Genomic DNA, 19,536 nt, shown 5'->3' with positions numbered 1-19,536 from the left:
GAGTGCGTGTGCTAGCTTGTGTGTGATTATGCTTGTGTGTGTGTGTGTCTCTCTCTTCATAGTCCATGTTGTTCCATAAGGTGTAGTTTCATCTGTTTTGTAAATCTGATTATACTGCTTACATTATTTACTTGATGTGGAATAGAGTTCCATGTAGTGATTGCTTTGTGTAGTACTGTGTGTTTTTCAGAGTCTGTTCTGTACTTGGGAACTGTGAAGAGTCTTTTGGGGTATGCATGGGTTGCTGAGCTGTGTGCTAGTCATTTGAACAGCTTGGTGCTTTCAACATGTCAATACCTCTCACAAAGACAAATTGTAATGCAGTCAATCTCTCCTCTACTTTGAGCCAGAAAAGATTGACATGCATGTCATTGATGTTAGCTCTCTGTGTACATTTAAGGGTCAGCCGTGCTCCTCTGTTCTGGGCCAATTGTAATTTGCCTATGTCCCTCTGTGGCACTTGACCATATGACTGGACAGTAGTCCAGGTATGACAAAACTAGGGCCTGTATGACTTGTTTGTTGATAGCAATGTCAAGAAAGCAGAGCAGTGCTTTATTACAAACATACATTTCCCCATCTTAGCTACCGTTGCATCAATATGCTTTGACAATCACAACTAACTGTAAGTCGCTCTGGATAAGAGTGTCTGCTAAATGACTAAAACGTAAATGTAAATGTAAATGTAATTTACAATCCAGGGTTACAACAAACAGTTTAGTAGTGTATATACAGAACGAGTCAAAAGTTTGGACACACCTACTCATTCAAGGGTTTTTCTTTATTTTTACTATTTTCTACATTGTAGAATAATAGTGAAGACATCAAAACTATGAAATAACAAATATGGAATCATGTAGTAACCAAAAAAGTGTTAAACAAATCAAAATATATTTTACATTTGAGATTATTCAAATAGACACCTTTTGTCTTGATGACAGCTTTGCACACTCTTGGCATTCTCTCAACCAGCTTCATGAGGTACTCACCTGGAATGCATTTCAATTAACAGGTGTGCCTTCTTAAAAGTTAATTTGTGTAATTTCTTTCCTTCTTAATGCGTTTGAGCAATTTATTTAACCTTTATTTAACTAGGCAAGTAAGTAAAGAACAAATTCTTATTTACAAAGATGGCCTACACAGTTGTGTTGTGTTGTGACAAGGTGGGGGGTATACAGAAGATAGCCCTATTTGGTAAAATACCACGTCCATATTACGGCAAGAACAGCTAAAATTTTTACATTTACATTTAGGTCATTTAGCAGACGCTCTTATCCAGAGCGACTTACAAATTGGTCCATTCACCTTATAGCCAGTGGGATAACCACTTTACAATATGTTTTTTTTTCTTTCTTTGGGGTGGGGTAAGGGGGGGTAGAAGGATTACTTTATCCTATCCCAGGTATTCCTTAAAGAGGTGGGGTTTCAAATGTCTCCGGAAGGTGGTGAGTGACTCCGCTGTCCTGGCGTCATGAGGGAGCTTGTTCCACCATTGGGGTGCCAGAGCAGCGAACAGTTTTGACTGGGCTGAGCGGGTACTGTGCTTCTGCAGAGGTAGGGGGGCCAGCAGGCCAGAGGTGGATGAACGCAATGCCCTCGTTTAGGTGCAGGGACTGATCAGAGCCTGAAGGTACGGAGGTGCCGTTCCCCTCACAGCTCCGTAGGCAAGCACCATGGTCTTGTAGCAGATGCGAGCTTCAACTGGAAGCCAGTGGAGTGTGCGGAGGAGTGGGGTGACGTGAGAGAACTTGGGAAGGTTGAACACCAGACGGGCTGCGTCATTCTGGATGAGTTGTAGGGGTTTAATGGCACAGGCAGGGAGCCCAACCAACAGCGAGTTGCAGTAATCCAGACGGGAGATGACAAGTGCCTGAATTAGGACCTGTGCCGCTTCCTGTGTAAGGCAGGGTCATACTCTCCGAATGTTGTAGAGCATGAACCTACAGGATCGGGTCACCGCCTTGATGTTAGCGGAGAACGACAGGGTGTTGTCCAGGGTCACGCCAAGGCTCTTCGCACTCTGGGAGGAGGACACAACGGAGTTGTCAACCGTTATGGCGAGATCATGGAACGGGCAGTCCTTTCCCGGGAGGAAGAGCAGCTCCGTCTTGCCGAGGTTCAGCTTGAGGTGGTGATCCGTCATCCACACTGATATGTCTGTCATACATGCAGAGATGCGATTCGCCACCTGGTTATCAGAAGTGGGAAAGGAGAAGATTAGTTGTGTGTCGTCTGCGTAGCAATGATAGGAGAGGCCATGTGAGGATATGACAGAGCCAAGTGACTTGGTGTATAGCGAGAATAGGAGAGGGCCTAGAACTGAGCCCTGGGGGACACCAGTGGTGAGAGCACGTGGTGCGGAGACAGATTCTCGCCACGCGACCGGTCAGGTAGGACGCAATCCAAGAGTGAGCCGTGCCGGAGATGCCCAACTCGGAGAGGGTGGAGAGGAGGATCTGATGGTTCACAGTATCAAAGGCAGCAGACAGGTCTAGAAGGATAAGAGCAGAGGAGAGAGAGTTAGCTTTAGCAGTGCGGAGAGCCTCCGTGACACAGAGAAGAGCAGTCTCAGTTGAATAAGCAAAGAGAAACGACAGTCCATCATTACTTTAAGACATGAAGGTCAGTCAATATGGAACATTTCAAGAACATTGAAAGTTTCTTCAAGTGCAGTCGCAAAAACCATCAAGCGCTAGGATGAAACTGGTTCTCATGAGGACTGCCACAGGAATGGAAGACCAAGAGTTACCTCTGCTGCAGAGGATAGGTTCATTAGAGTTACCAGCCCAAATAAATGCTTCACAGAGTTCAAGTCACAGACACATCTCAACATCAACTGTTCAGAGGGGAACGTGTGAATCACGCCTTCATGGTCGAATTGCTGCAAAGAAACCCCTACTAAAGGACACCAATAAGAAGAAGAGACCTGCTTAGGCCAAGAAACACGAGCAATGGACATTAGACCGGTGGAAATGTGTCCTTTGGTCTGGAGTCCAAATTGCAGATTATTGGTTCCAACCTTCGTGTCTTTGTGAGAGGCGGTATGGGTGAACGGATGATCTCCGCATGTGTAGTTCCCACCGTAAAACATGGAGGAGGAGGTGTGGGGGTGCTTTGCTGGTGACGCTGTCTGTGATTTATTTAGAATTCAATTCACACTTAATCAGCATGGCTACCACAGCATTCTGCAGCGATACGCCATCCCATCTGGTTTGGGCTTAGTGGGACTATCATTTGTTTTTAACAGGACAACCCAACACACCTCCAGGCTGTGTGAGGGCTATTTTACCAAGAAGGTGAGTGATGGAGTGCTGCATCAGATGGTTTGGGATGAGTAGGACGGCAGAGTGAAGGAAAAGCAGCCAACAAGTGCTCAGCATATGTGGGAACTCCTTCAAGACTGTTGGATAAGCATTCCAGGTGTAGCTTGTTGAGAGAATGCCAAGAGTGTGCAAAGCTGTCATCAAGGCAAAGGGTGGCTACTTTGAAGAATCTCAAATTTAAAATATATTTTGATTTGCTTAACACTTTTTTGGTTAATACATATTTCCATATGTGCTATTTCATAGTTTTGATGTATTCACTATTATTCTACAATGTAGAAAATAGTAAAAATAAAGAAAAATCCTTGACTGAGTAGGTGTGTCAACTTTTGACTGGTACTGTATATTTACAATAATATATATATATATGGGGTATTGGAAATTATGCAGATAATTACATGGATAGAAGCCACAATCTATCTGCAATATTAAAGCTGATAAAGCTGATAAAATAAAAAATAAAAACAGAGCGTGGTTTCTCAAAAGCATCTTAAGGCTAAGTTCATCGTTAGAACCATTGAGCTGACCCAGGAAAATAGCCTACAAGCGGATTCAGCACCATGGACAGCGACCGATTTGACAGAGGTCCAACAGAGGAAGATGCATTTTTTGACAAAATGATCCACGGAAAACAACAAGAAGTCCTTTTAAATAACTTGATGTTCCTAAACAGGCTTCACAGAAGCTCGACAAAAAGAATGTGCAATATAAATAAAAAAAGGCGAATGTCTGTTGACTGTTTTGCTGCTCGTGATATTTTTATAAAACATTGGTGATGTACTAAGAAGGCTTATGTGTGTGTGCCTCCGTTGGCAAAATCAATCCCATACCAATTGCGTAATGCTAAGACCAGTTGTTGGTCGGTCTTAAATATCCCTAGTTTGTTGAATGAAATTGGCATATTGGCGCACGTTTTTAAAGACACACCTCAAATATTTCCACCCCTCCCACCTCAGCGCAAGCGTGCTGATGTTAGACAGGTAAATTACCAACACAGGCGCAAAGGTTGGAAAATAGCAGAGCGCCGGCTTTTACAAGTCAAAATTGCCAACGAGCGTGCGTTTGACAGTAGTGCCGTCTTAACACCAGTCGAAAATAGAGCCCTGTATTGTGTGTGTGGGTGTCCCCAGTGGCGTGTATTCATGGATGCCAAGGGAAGCCAGGCTTCCCCAAAAAATTTACCAAGGAAAAAATACAAAAACATAAAATAATATTTATTTAGTCTCTCTGTTTCATACTTTTCCTTCAATTTGCAAGAGGCTTAATGTATCACACAGGAGAAAGCATCTGAGCGAGCGAAACAGCGCCCCTCTGTCTCTCTATGTGTAGGCAATCTATCTCATACTGTCTGGTCCAAACGAGTATGACATTGTTGCCGCATTGAAGGCAAGGGAAGCCAGCGAGCATCTGGTCTCCCTTGACAAAGAAAGTATAAAAAATGTGCCAATCAGCGTTGCGCTAAACTGAGCGAGCTCAACTGTGAATGGTCCTGGCGCACCAAAAAAAAGTGTAAAGGGAAGCCAGTTTGGATTTGGCATCACTCCTATCAAATCTCATTGAGAGCTTACGTAATTGACAGAAAAACGTCAACTGTTGCATCTCGTTGTGTTGTTGTCCTCCGGTGGCTAGCTAGCCAGCTAGCTAAAATTGCCCTAAATTAGCCATGGATTGAGATAGGGATTTGGACTTGTGGTTTTACTTAATTCTCTGTACTAGCCAATGATTATAATGACGATTCTGATCCAACCATTAATTCATATATTGTTGTGCCCCTGGCCTGAGAGGATGGAAGTTCAATATGTAGCTAGATGTAGATGGCTAATGTTAACTAGCTAACGTTGCCGATGAATGGAAGTTAGGCTAGCGAGCAAGCATTTTAACCAGGTAGCCTACGACAAAAAAAAAAAAAAAGCGTGTACTGTATGACAGAGTGATAAGACTGTTTCGTCAACATGAAAGAGAGGAGGATGGCATTGGCGTTTCTCTACAAGTAGGGTGAGTCAACATGTTTTTCTACTTGCACGAACGCACACACGCAGACAGAAATCAGAACCATGGACAGCCACATCATATTTAGCGTATGTTGATTGGACAACATTTTTTTGGGTATCTTTTAGTTGTCACTGTATTAGACTAAGCAGAGGTGATTTGATGATGATGAAATGTTGAAGTTGAAATGGTGCTGGAAAAGTGGAGGCAGCTCCTGTTTTCTTTGCGACTCTCTGTGGTTCTAAATCAATAGTTGTTTAGTGGTCCGAAAAAGTCAGAAACATGAACTTGCTTGACCATTCTGTAGGTCATGTAACTGTCTGTTACTGTACATGCAATATGCTTCGTGGACTTCACTGGACAGAGGTTGCTGTCCGGTTTTGTGATAAAACAAAGGTGTGGTTGAATTTATTATGCCACTGGGTCTTCTTATTGTCTCGGCCTTTAGGCCTATATATCACAGTTGTAAGGCATATGAATTATCAGGTTATAGAGCAAACAATGCAATTATCACAACACATAGGTTGTTATATGGTTGTCATAGGTTGTAATATGGGGGTGGTCTTGGCTTCCCCATTGATTTTACCCACGTACCGGTACTGGGTGTCCCTAACCTTTCCAACAGACAAAGAGCTGTGAATGGTCAACAGTAACAAGGGGTGATGTGTAATGAAACGAGGATGCGTGTGCCCAGGTAGTTGGGTTTCTTTTGGACCATCAGGTGACATCCTGATGACTGATACACTGAATGTCCTGAAAATGTCCTAAAAACATCTCAATGACATCCCAGGAACATAGAGATAACTTTGTGACATCATGTGACGTTCCCTTGTGAACGTCACATGATGTCCCAATGAAAGGAGAAATTATGTTTTGGGAACTAGACAAAACCTCCACAGGATCATGACACAACGTTCTAAAATCATCCTCAGGGACGTCCCCGGAACAAACCGGGAACTAGACAAAACCTCCACAAGACCATGACACAACGTCCTGTCGACTTTAGGCGACCATTCCATGCTGTTCTGGGGACATCCTAACGACTAATTTTTGTTTGCAGGGTATGAAACCCCACCACTAAGGGCAGGGCGAGTCTCTCCCTTGTGACCGTGTTGGCAGAGGAAATCATATTATTTCATCTAAAATCATGACTTCTTTTCCTCTTTCTTTCTAGGGACCTGAGGGGCCACCAGGACAAAAGGTAGAGTTGATTTAATCTTCTGTAACCATTATTTAACCCGTTTCTCCCTTAGGTAAATCGGGAAGGTGAGTAATGCATTCATTAGATTCTGAATCATATAATACAACTTTTAGGAGGTTGTTTTTTATGTATTATTATTCTTGTTTTATTTGTAATGTACATGTGAGAAATTTCCTTTATGTCCTTTTTGTGAGAAAATGTTTGTACTCAGGGTACCATTGGGAAAGAGACTCTGGTCTCAATTGGGCTACCCTGAATAAATAAAAGTAAATAAATGTAAAAAAAAAAAAACACAACTAGATTGACATGCACTTTTATAGTCATACTGAAGTCCTCTGTCTCTGTGATGTTTTAGAAATTCAGATCACAATAGTTTATCATATAGTAATTTAGCAACCTGCTATCCGGGTTTGATTGAAGAGGGCCCAAAGTCACGACTAATAGCCTAGGTCTTAATAGGGCTGGGTTGTATACCGTATTTTACGATATATACCGGAATTGATGCACAGACCGGTTTAGGTTTTTACTTTACCTTCTATAACGGTATTTGAATGTTTTGTTTGTTAAATGTGATACGCCATGGATAACATCCATGAGTACAGGAAATGCAGAAAGTGATCAAAAGTTGAATTGAACAGTATAAAACAATCAGAATGTAGAAAGACCCATTGAAATCACTTGGAATGTATGTGTTGCCACCCTAGGGCCACGCACAACTCAAAGCAAATGTCTAACTTTTATTATTCAAAAACATAAAATACCGTCAAATACCATCATACCGTCAAATGTTTTACAAATACAAATACAAATAGGTCGTAAGTGTCCTAGTGTCGGCTACTGTTAATAGTTCTCCTCTACAATGGGACATCTCATCCATATCCCCTCATGAGACCTAGACAGACCCTTGGGAGACTAATCCTGGCCTCACATACTCAGGAAACAAAATACATTCTCAACATCTTACACTCAAAATAACCAATATATCCATTCAACAGTCCAGTGAGTGGGGTGCAAGGTGTGTTAACTCAACCCATTCAGCTCCACTGTTAAATGGGCATATTGGTGCATCAATACCGGTATATATCGTAAAATGCGCTATACCACCCAGCCCTATTAAGACCTAGGCTATTAGTCGTGACTTTGGGCCCTCTTCAATCAAACCCGGATAGCAGGTTGCTAAATTACTATATGATAAACTATTGTGATCTGAATTTCTAAAACATCACAGAGACAGAGGACTTCAGTATGACTATAAAAGTGCATGTCAATCTAGTTGTGTTTTTTTTTTTTTACATTTATTAACTTTTATTTATTCAGGGAAGCCCAATTGAGACCAGAGTCTCTATCCCAATGGTACCCTGAGTACAAACATTTTCTCACAAAAAGGACATAAAGGAAATGTCTCACATGTACATTACAAATAAAACAAGAATAATACAGTTTTTCTCGATTGCTAAGACACATTTCTTGAAAGCTGCTCTCCTTTTCTCTTAACTGTGAACACAAAACCCAATTTTCAAGCTACATTCACAAAACCTCAGACTCTTCTTGCAAAAACCAAACTTTCACCTCAAAACAGTTCAATCTGTGCTCAAAACTGAACTATGTTGTCAAATCGTGCCCCGAGTCAATCAAAATTAAAAACACTACTGAACAGTCACTAAACACTACGTAGAAAAATAGAAAACACAATGCTCAGGACATGAAGCTGGAGAAAGAAATGTTTATTGTTCACTGTAGGCTAAATGCATGTTGCAAAACAAAAAAAAACTGTGCATTTAGCACTTGTACAAAAAGACAAAACAGAAATCTTGTGCATTTACATGTAGCACTTGTAAAAACAAACAGAAATCTTATGCGTTTGCCACTTGTGTACAGTAAGCCCATGTAAAAAATAAAGTACAAAAATATACAAATAAGTGCATTACTCAGCCACAGCATCATGTCTCCGTACTGGGTCAGGCCACAGGACTTCATCCACATCACAGGCCACATTTTGTCTGGCCAGGCAACGGGGGAAAAAACCCCTGGCATGCCGTATCCAGGCTTGGCATGCCTCCATACCTATGTCACCACAGGCAAGTCCCATGGCTTGCAGGAGATTTACCCTGGTGTAAGGTTGGCGTTCATATACCTTCCACCGCCATGAGGAGAAGAATTCCTCAATGGGGTTTAGGAAAGGGGAGTACGGTGGAAAGCAAAGATTGATAAAACCTTGGTTCATATTGTACCACTCTCTAACCTGGAGGGCTCTGTGAAAACTCACATTGTCCCAAACAACAACATAGATGGGATGCTCATCCTGCTGCCCTAACAAAGCATCTCGCATGTGATTGAGGAAAATGAGGAGCTGGTGAGTGTTGTAGGGCCCCAGGTTGGCATGATGGTGGACAACCCCATGATTGCTGATGGCAGCACATAATGTGACATTGCCACCACGCTGCCCAGGAACACCAACAATGGCCCGATGGCCAATCACATTACGGCCTCTCCTTCTCCTTTTGGTGAGATTAAACCCAGCTTCATCCATGTAGATGTATTGATGGGGTCTTTCCATTGCATCCAGTTGAAAAACCCTCTGTAGAAATAGATATAGTTTTGTAAGTGATACGGAAAAAGTGATTTAGGCCACTACAGTAAATCACTACTTAGAGTAATCAACATTGAATGTGTCTGGATATATGCCAACCTGTACATACTGGAATCTTTGCTCTTTGACTCTGTCTGAGTTGCGATCAAAGGGCACTCTGTATAGCTGTTTCATGCGCAGTCTGTTGCGCTTGAGGACACGATCAACAGTAGAGAGGCTGACACTGTTGATACCCTCAAAATTTAAATGGTCCTCAATGATCTTCTGCTGAATTTCGCTCAGTTTAATGGCATTGTTCTCACGGACCATATCAACAATTAGGGTCTCTTGGTGTGGGGAGAACATACCTGTCCTCCCACCCCCATGTGGCAGTCTTTCAATTCTACAAAAAGAGAACATGGAGTTACAAAAATATACATGGAATACTAGGCCTACAAACAGTTAGACCAACCCTCCATTACAATACTACAGTACATTGGTACAGTGATGTACTGAAACATATATTTACTTACAGTATACTGTGGTACAGTATATAGTATGTCATACAGTAATTGCTGTCAACATTTACATACTGTACTATAATGTCAAAAAAAGGTAATTACCTGTTCTCTTCTCTAAATCTTCGGATTATGGTGGACACAGTGAATCTACTGATGTTTGGTTGTACCCTTTGTCCAGCCTCCCTCATGCTCATACCATGGACAAGAACATGGTCAATCACAGTAGCTCTGATTTCATCAGATATTACTGTTCTTTGTCTTCGCTGACCACCTCGACCACCTCGACCAACTCGACCTCCTCTCACACGAACTCTTCCTCTCAGATTTCTATCCATTGTAGGGCCTCACAAACCAGTGCTCTCTGAACTGGCTTACTGTATATGTTCCCTCACATCATTAGCCACAAGTGTGATCAATTTTGAGTTGTTGTGTTCAAGTGGTGACACCTGTGCTCTAATTGTGTTTGACTTTTGTCACCTGTGCTCACCATTATGCAGCACAGGTGCATCACAATGAAAATGTGTTGGCAAGTTATGTCTAAACAGGTGAAAAGTGCTTATGATTTTGCCAAAAGAGTGATTGATTCAATCAGTGGGTTCAGGCAACTGAGCATTTGGTTCAGACAATAGGGTTTAGTGTTCTAGCAATTGAGAAAAACTGTAATACATAAAAAACAACCTCCTAAAAGTTTTATTATATGATTCAGAATCTAATGAATGCATGGCAGCCATTATGCACCAGATTGTTCACCACACATTGCAGTGGAGAGCTGAGGACTAACACATACTGGTACATTTAGTTCTGTATCTGTCTCCCCTTCAGATATAATTTGAGAGAGAGAGAGAGAGAGAGAGAGAGAGAGAGAGAGAGAGAGAGAGAGAGAGAGAGAGAGAGAGAGAGAGAGAGAGAGAGAGAGAGAGAGAGAGAGAGAGAGAGAGAGAGAGAGAGAGAGAGAGAGAGAGAGAGAGAGAGAGAGAGAGAGAGAGAGAGAGAGAGAGAGAGAGAGAGAGAGAGAGAGAGAGAGAGAGAGAGAGAGAGAGAGAGAGAGAGAGAGAGAGAGAGAGAGAGAGAGAGAGAGAGAGAGAGAGAGGTAAGTTAATATTGATTTTGTGCATAAGGTGCGGCATCTCTGCAGGTGATCTGTCTATCTGGTCAAAATCACTGATGCAGGTCCCCCTTCACCCTCTGGTAGTATGGATAACCTAATATTATGTCTCCAGAGAAACCTGTATTCAAATGAAGACTTTTTAAAGATTTGCTCTAGAATGAGGACCTTTAAGAGAATACACGCTAATACAGCTCTGGGTGTAGATTCAGAGCGTATCTGAGTTCTTTATTGCAGTTCTATCAAGTATTTATACCATTGGCAGACTTTTTACACCATTGGCATATTTGTATATGCACAAAAATAAGGATATTTTGGTTTTGTACACAGCCATACGATATGTGGCATAGAAAAGTACAGTCTTAGACGAGTACATGGGGAGCTATATCACTGCAGATGATATGTCTATCTTGTCAAAATCTGATACACGCTCTGGTGGTATAGATAACTTGTTACTATGTCTCCAGAGAAACCTAGATTCAAATAAAGATCCTATCTACAGTGGGGGGAAAAAGTATTTAGTCAGCCACCAATTGTGCAAGTTCTCCTACTTAAAAAGATGAGAGAGGCCTGTAATTTTCATCATAGGTACACGTCAACTATGACAGACAAATTGAGGAAAAAAAATCCAGAAAATCACATTGTAGGATTTTTAATGAATTTATTTGCAAATTATGGTGGAAAATAAGTATTTGGTCAATAACAAAAGTTTCTCAATACTTTGTTATATACACTTTGTTGGCAATGACACAGGTCAAACGTTTTCTGTAAGTCTTCACAAGGTTTTCACACACTGTTGCTGGTATTTTGGCCCATTCCACCATGCAGATCTCCTCTAGAGCAGTGATTTTTTTGGGGCTGTCGCTGGGCAACACGGACTTTCAACTCCCCTCCAAAGATTTTCTATGGGGTTGAGATCTGGAGACTGGCTAGGCCACTCCAGGACCTTGAAATGCTTCTTACGAAGCCACTCCTTCGTTGCCCGGACGGTGTGTTTGGGATCATTGTCATGCTGAAAGACCCAGCCACGTTTCATCTTCAATGCCCTTGCTGATGGAAGGAGGTTTTCACTCAAAATCTCACGATACATGGCCCCATTCATTCTTTCCTTTACACGGATCAGTCGTCCTTGTCCCTTTGCAGAAAAACAGCCCCAAAGCATGATGTTTCCACCCCCCATGCTTCACAGTAGGTATGGTGTTCTTTGGATGCAACTCAGCATTCTTTGTCCTCCAAACACGACGAGTTTAGTTTTTACCAAAAAGTTATATTTTGGTTTCATCTGACCATATGACATTCTCCCAATCCTCTTCTGGATCATCCAAATGCACTCTAGCAAACTTCAGACGGGCCTGGACATGTACTGGCTTAAGCAGGGGGACACGTCTGGCACTGCAGGATTTGAGTCCCTGGCGGCGTAGTGTGTTACTGATGGAAGGCTTTGTTACTTTGGTCCCAGCTCTCTGCAGGTCATTCACTAGGTCCCCCCGTGTGGTTCTGGGATTTTTGCTCACCATTCTTGTGATAATTTTAACCCCACAGGGTGAGATCTTGCGTGGAGCCCCAGATCGAGGGAGATTATCAGTGGTCTTGTATGTCTTCCATTTCCTAATAATTGCTCCCACAGTTGATGTCTTCAAACCAAGCTGCTTACCTATTGCAGATTCAGTCTTCCCAGCCTGGTGCAGGTCTACAATTTTGTTTCTGGTGTCCTTTGACAGCTCTTTGGTCTTGGCCATAGTGGAGTTTGGAGTGTGACTGTTTGAGGTTGTGGACAGGTGTCTTTTATACTGATAACAATTTCAAACAGGTGCCATTAATACAGGTAACGAGTGGGGGACAGAGGAGCCTCTTAAAGAAGAAGTTACAGGTCTGTGAGAGCCAGAAATCTTGCTTGTTTGTAGGTGACCAAATACTTATTTTCCACCATAATTTGCAAATAAATTCATAAAAAATCCTACAATGTGATTTTCTGGATTTTTTTCTTCTCAATTTGTCTGTCATAGTTGACGTGTACCTATGATGAAAATTACAGGCCTCTCTCATCTTTTTAAGTAAGAGAACTTGCACAATTGGTGGCTGACTAAATACTTTTTTTCCCCACTGTATCAAACTACTATAGGCGGAATTAGGTGTTTTTGTCTGGGGTCAAAATGACCCCAAAGTACTTGAATTTTTTAAAGTCCATATTGATACATAAATACTAAACAATGTTTTTGATTCATTAAGAACAACTTAATTGACAAAATCATGAACGTTTTGAAGAATTGAATAAACAACCTTTGGGCTATGATCAAAAATATACTCATTCGTTAGTATGAGGGTTAATACCACTACTGAGCCATGAGATCCTATGCTAGTCTCAAGCTCACTATAGAGCGTTAGTGCACACATGATAACCACCATGTAAAGAGTAGGAGATCATGAATCCCCACTTGTAATGTCTACAGAGTCTTAATTGCTGTGTCTAGAAAAGAACAAGGAGAACGTGCAAACATAACAGAGCGCTGTCTCCTTAATTTCTTTTAACTCCACATTGACTAAGCATCTCAGTGTGGCTATTCCCAAGATCCTGTGCCTTCTGTCATTCTAATCTCACAAGTCTTAAAATATGACCCTGGACGGTGTTTTAAGGTAATCAAACCCTCTCAGCCCCAAAGAGGAGGCCAGAGATATCAAAGGTTGTCTCAGCTTGTTTTTCTCCCGTTTTCTCCTCGTCTGTTTGCAGTGCTGTGTCTCGCAAGGACTGGCGCTGGAGGTTTTGCGCCCTAGTGTGAACCTGTGTTTCAGGTACCAGTGGCCCAGTGGGGTCATGCTTAGGGCTGTTACAGTGACCGTATTACCACCACACTGGCGGTCACGAGTCATGACGGCAGTCAAATTCCATGACCATTTAGTCACGTAATTAGGCTTCTCCAAGCTCTGATGCTGCTGATGGTCATTAGTTGCCTACCAAACTTGCTAACTGCCTGGTTCTCAGTACTCTGTTGTCCCTCTAATCACTGACATCAATGCAAATGTAATCGAAAATCTAATCAAACACTTCATGAGAGCCCATGAGCTCATGTTGTGCAACATTTCTATAGGCTATGCAATTGCGTTAGAAAACAGAGTGATGGCCTCTATTAAAAAGAGGAGGGTCCCATCAGCTTTCTATAGGCTAGGCCTGCTATATTTATTTCTCAACTTTCCTAATATTAAGCACATTGCTTCTATTTACAACAGGAGTATAGCCTACCTGGCTGGCATGAAAATGAACCACGGGAAAAGGGTCCTCCATTTGCTATTTAAGTGGATAGATGACATGTATATTTTTTTGCGCTGCCCCTGTTTCGAGACAGGTGCATGATAATGGTCCATTCTAAATCAAAACAAATGTACACATATATATTTTAGTACATGTAAAGACAAGATTAAATCAAGAATGGGTGACAATATTAGCCTATCATTCATGAATGATATATTATCACTTTTAAATGATGCCCCACTTAAGGCAAGAAACAGCACGACTTTTTCAAATCATAGTTGCACACCGCATGTAGCCTAGCCCATAGGCCTATATGTTTTGATAAGATTTGTATCACAACTAAAGTGGCCAAATAAATTCTTAAAATGAAGCACATTAATCCGCTTTATAATGGGTGAGGAGCCTAACTGGCAGCGTGTGAGTTTCAAGTTTGGGGAAGATAATTTTCACCATACAAATGCACCTTTATAATAAAAGCATTACATGTGAGAAAGACCTGATCACGTGACAGAGAGCCATGTGAGTGAGAGGTGCTTCGGCACGCATCCGGGAGATATTATAATCAGCCAAAGGGCACATCAGCCACTGGCCGCAAAAGGCATTATTTAGGGGGCATTACGGCCACACAAAGGGGATGCAGCCGGGAAATTCAAGGCATTATCAAGTGCTTGTCAAATTGTGAATGAGAGACTGATGAAGTGTGTACAGCCTGCTCAAAAAACAAAGCAGAGCTCATGCCTTTCATGCAACTTTTTTCAAATCATCATTAGAGTCGCATCATGCAGCCTTAGAATGTATAAAACATCCAAACATATAGCCCAACATTTGTATCACAACTTAAAGTTTTAAAAAATAACTCTAAATTAAGCATATAGGAGTACCTATTTCTTTGTTGACAACTCAACAAAGAATAGCCGCATGTGTTTGGAGAAAATATCCTATTTTATTCAGCTATGTTAAATTGTATTCTTCATACTATAAAATAATGCCACGGTTCTAAGCAAATCTTGTCTGCTAAATGAACCTAGTGTCGCCACAGCCATATGGCATAGCCAGATCAGGGCCTAACATAAAGACAACTCAGGGTATGCTATTATGTTCTTCTGAAATAGACTATATTTTCTTCATACCATGTTTCTTTAGACCTGTCGAAAATAAATACGTGATTTATTGTGATGGTTTAAGCTATATTACATGGATTTATTTGACTTTTTAAAATGTAGATGTTACAAAGGTCTGTATCAGTGGCTTGTAGGCTATGCGTGGAAGCCAGGAGATGCTAAATGTGTTTATGTTAATTAATGGTCAATTACTGTGAGACTGGCAGTTATTTGCTTGACAATCACCAGATGACAAAATTTCATGACCGCCACAGCCCTAGTCATGGTTTAGGCATTTGTCAAGTAGATTTGAAGGTGAGCCACAGAAAGTCGGAGTTGAGCACAAGGGGTTTTAGTGGCAACCATAAGTCTGACTTCTCCAGAACTGTCAAATAATCAGTCAACACTGAGAAGTTATGTCACTCTGCATGACACCTTTCATTAAATCATGATACAACTAGTCTTAACAGGGAAAAACACAAAGACATACAGTTTAATTAGGACTGCACATCATAGTCACCTTCCCCAAAACACATGCAAGCATACTTTGTGTTATATAAAAAATGGAATGTCATAGAAGTGTTTGTTTTGTGTCTTTTTACAGGGTTCCCTCGGGCCTCCTGGCATCCCAGGTGTTGATGGGCTGAAGGTAAGATCATTGTTATAGAGGAAGACCTGATAGATGTGACACATAGGTAGATGACAGATTTCAATAGCTTTATTTGCAGATTACCTAACCTCGTCCCCAGGCTCGAATTGCTGACGCATAGAGCCTGGTAACAGTGTGGGACTGTTTGGAATTTAGGGGGTGTAGATTTACTGAGTGACATGCTAATTAATTCAAATTCTGAGTAAATCACACGACTATGGGGCATGGCTCTAAATCGAGGCAGAAGATGGAAGGAACCTGTGACAGTTCTTTTAGATGGGACTTTGAAAAAGTGTGAAAATTGCCAATCAAAATTGATGTCTATCACATAAAACATGTTATTTTTGGGAAGCCCAATTGATTCTGAGTTTGGGAATATAACGTTTATATGTAAAAACTATTTTTAAGATGCATACTTTCTTGTTTAAATCAATTGTGCTGCTCATGCTTTGAAGTCCACAATGTAGGGGGGAGGTTCTAAGGGTTATGCAAGATGGTGATGGACTGAGAGATCAGCCAATTAAAACCAGTGGCTGTTTTCGCCACTCCTACCATAGGCTTCCATTGAATCCATTCAAGTTCCATTCTGAGAAACTGTGAAACCAGACTGTTCAACAGAGAGAGAGCCGGCTGGTGGACGAGATAACAGATTACCTAACAACCTGGTGTTTTAACCTAGGATAATAATTTATGTTATTCCTGTATAATACCCTACTGTGGAAATATTCTATAACTGTTGGGTTTTATTTGTAGGTTTATTGGTATATTGGTTTATTGGTTTATTTGGATCCCCATTAGCTTTTGCTGAAGCAGCTGCTATTCTTTCTGGGCTCCACAAAAAACACAAAACATGACAAGTAATAAAACACTGTTACACTAATAGACAAGACAAATTGAAAGTACAAACAATACAAAAAGTGTGTCTGTGTGTGCGTGTGTGTGTCTTTTTGTGTGTCCCCTCACAGTCCCATCGTTCCATGAAATGTTGTTTAACCTCTTAAGGACCTGATCCTTTTTTTCAATTTTCGCCTAAAATTACATACCCAAATCTAACTGCCTGTAGCTCAGGACCTGAAGCAAGGATATGCATATTCTTGATACCATTTGAAAGGTAACACTTCATCCAATGAAGCATTGCAGTACTGGACTATTTTGTATCAAAGTCTGCCCAAATGTGCCGAATTGGTCAATTGATACATTTTCAAGTACATAACTATAGAGAACTTACAAAAATGATATGGTTATACAAAATGTAAGTTTATACACTCCCAGGAATGTCATACATGATGGATCATTAGCTTATACACTAACTTTCACACATCTAGATGGCCGGGCGGAGTGGGTGTGGAGCCAGACAGCAGGGGTTCAAACTGTAGAACCCAGTTCCTACATTTGTTTATAAAAATTGATTTGATCAAACAAAACTATGCTACATTTTATCTCTGGGACCCTTAGGATGACAAATCAGAGCAAGATTACTGAAAGTATTCACCCCTGTCAAGGCGTGCTGTAGGTGCAGTGGCGCAATCAAACGCAGGACGCAGACGGATAATCCAACAGACTTGTATTAAGCCGAAACACGGCAAACGGACAACACTTGCCCGAAGGCGAAATACGCACGAAGGCGAAAAAGAAACAAAACAGCGCACAAACAGGTGCGTAAACTCCACCGCAGTGGAGAGAAGCTCAACCGAGCGAAAACACGTCTGACACAATCAATAATACACAACACCTGACAAACACAACGGGAACTAAATAGGACACTAATGACACTAAATGAAAACAGGTGTGACAACACTCAGACAAAAGCAAACGAACATGAAACATACAACGGTGGCAGCTAGTATTCCGGAGACAACGAACGCCGAAGCCTGCCCGAACAAGGGAGAGAGGCAGCCTCGGCCGAAACCGTGACAGTACCCCCCCCCTTGACGCGCGGCTCCAGACGTGCGCTGACTCCGGCCTCGGGGACGACCCGGAGGACGCGGAGCCGGGCGCGTCGGGTGCCCACGATGGAATTCCGTCAGGAGAGACGGGTCCAAAATGTCTCTCCTCGGCACCCAGCACCACTCCTCCGGACCGTACCCCTCCCACTCCACTAGATACTGGAGACCCCCCATCCGACGTCTCGAATCCAAGATGGACCTCACGGAGTACGCCGGTGCCCCCTCGATGTCCAATGTGGGCGGAGGAGTCTCCCTGATCTCACTGTCTTGGAGTGGGCCAGCTACCACCGGCCTGAGAAGGGACACATGGAACGAGGGGTTAATACTTTTATATTCAACAAGTAGCTGTAATTTATAACACACCTCGTTCAACCTTCCCAGGACTTTAAATGGCCCTACAAACCGCCGACCCAGTTTCCGACAGGGCAGGCGGAGGGGCAGGTTCCTGGTAGAGAGCCAGACTCGATCACCAGGTGCGTACACCGGTCCCTCACTGCGGTGGAGATCAGCGCTCGCCTTATGACGTCGGAGGGCCCGCTGCAGATGGACGTGTGCAGCGTTCCATGTCTCCTCCGAGCGCCTCACCCACTCATCCACCGCAGGAGCCTCGATCTGGCTCTGCTGCCAGGGTGCCAGAACCGGCTGGTAACCTAACACACATTGGAAAGGGGTTAGGTTAGTGGAGGAATGGCGTAGGGAATTCTGGGCCATTTCGGCCCAGGGAACGTACCTTGCCCACTCCTCCGGCCGGTCCTGGCAGTATGTTCTAAGAAACCTGCCCACATCCTGGTTTACACGTTCCACCTGCCCATTACTCTCCGGGTGGTAACCCGAGGTGAGGCTCACCGAGACCCCCAACCGCTCCATAAAGGCCCTCCAGACTCTGGAGGTAAATTGGGGACCCCGATCAGACACAATATCCTCGGGTACCCCGTAGTGCCGGAACACATGGGTGAATAGGGCTTCGGCAGTTTGCAGGGCGGTAGGAAGGCCCGGCATGGGGAGCAAACGACAGGCCTTAGAAAACCGGTCCACAACGACCAGTATAGTGGTATTCCCCTGTGAAGGAGGAAGGTCAGTAAGGAAATCCACCGAGAGGTGGGACCATGGTCGTTGTGGCACGGGCAGGGGTAGTAACTTACCCCTAGGCAGATGTCTAGGCGCCTTACACTGGGCGCACACCGAGCAGGAGGAAACATAAACCCTCACATCCCTTGCCAACGTGGGCCACCAGTACTTGGCACTAAGACAGTGCACTGTCCGGCCAATACCCGGATGTCCAGAGGAGGGTGACGTGTGAGCCCAATAGATCAATCGATCCCGAACCTCGAGCGGAACGTACTTCCGACCCTCCGGGCACTGTGGTGGACTAGGGTCGGTGCGTAACGCCCGCTCGAGTTCAGCATCGACCTCCCACACTACCGGTGCCACCAGACACGACTCCGGCAGTATGGGAGTGGGCTCCACGGACCTCTCCTCCGTGTCATACCGCCGAGACAGCGCATCTGCCTTACCATTCTGTGACCCAGGAATGTACGTGATCTTAAAAGTAAACCTGGTCAAGAACATATTCCATCTTGCCTGGCGAGGGTTCAACCTCCTCGCTGCCCGGATGTACTCCAGGTTACGGTGGTCCGTCAAAATGAAGAAAGGGTGTTGAGCCCCCTCAAGCCAGTGCCTCCACACCTTTAGGGCCTGTACCACGGCTAACAGCTCCCTGTCCCCTACGTCATAGTTCCGCTCCGCCGGACTGAGCTTCTTAGAATAAAAGGCACAGGGGCAGAGTTTAGGTGGCGCGCCAGACCGTTGTGAAAGCACGGCTCCTAGACCGGCCTCTGACGCGTCCACCTCTACCTGGAACGGCAAAGAGGGATCCGGATGCGCCA

At 43.2% G+C, this 19,536-nt stretch overlaps 1 protein-coding gene across 5 annotated transcripts in view; it reads left to right on the top strand.

Annotated features, from left to right (window-relative positions):
- Positions 1–19,536, top strand: part of LOC121554441 (collagen alpha-1(XXV) chain-like) — a 407,556-nt gene that overhangs the window by 301,914 nt on the left and 86,106 nt on the right. For all 5 annotated transcript variants that reach the window (XM_041868036.2, XM_041868034.2, XM_041868035.2 and 2 more), the window contains exons 10-11: positions 6,487–6,513; positions 15,660–15,704. In XM_041868036.2, coding sequence (XP_041723970.2) covers positions 6,487–6,513; positions 15,660–15,704 — 72 coding nt within the window. The remainder of the gene's footprint in view (positions 1–6,486; positions 6,514–15,659; positions 15,705–19,536) is intronic.

The sequence above is a fragment of the Coregonus clupeaformis genome, unplaced genomic scaffold, assembly GCF_020615455.1.
Source record: "Coregonus clupeaformis isolate EN_2021a unplaced genomic scaffold, ASM2061545v1 scaf0003, whole genome shotgun sequence".
NCBI classification, from domain to species: Eukaryota; Metazoa; Chordata; class Actinopteri; order Salmoniformes; family Salmonidae; genus Coregonus; species Coregonus clupeaformis.
This window is presented reverse-complemented; position numbering and strand designations above follow the sequence as displayed.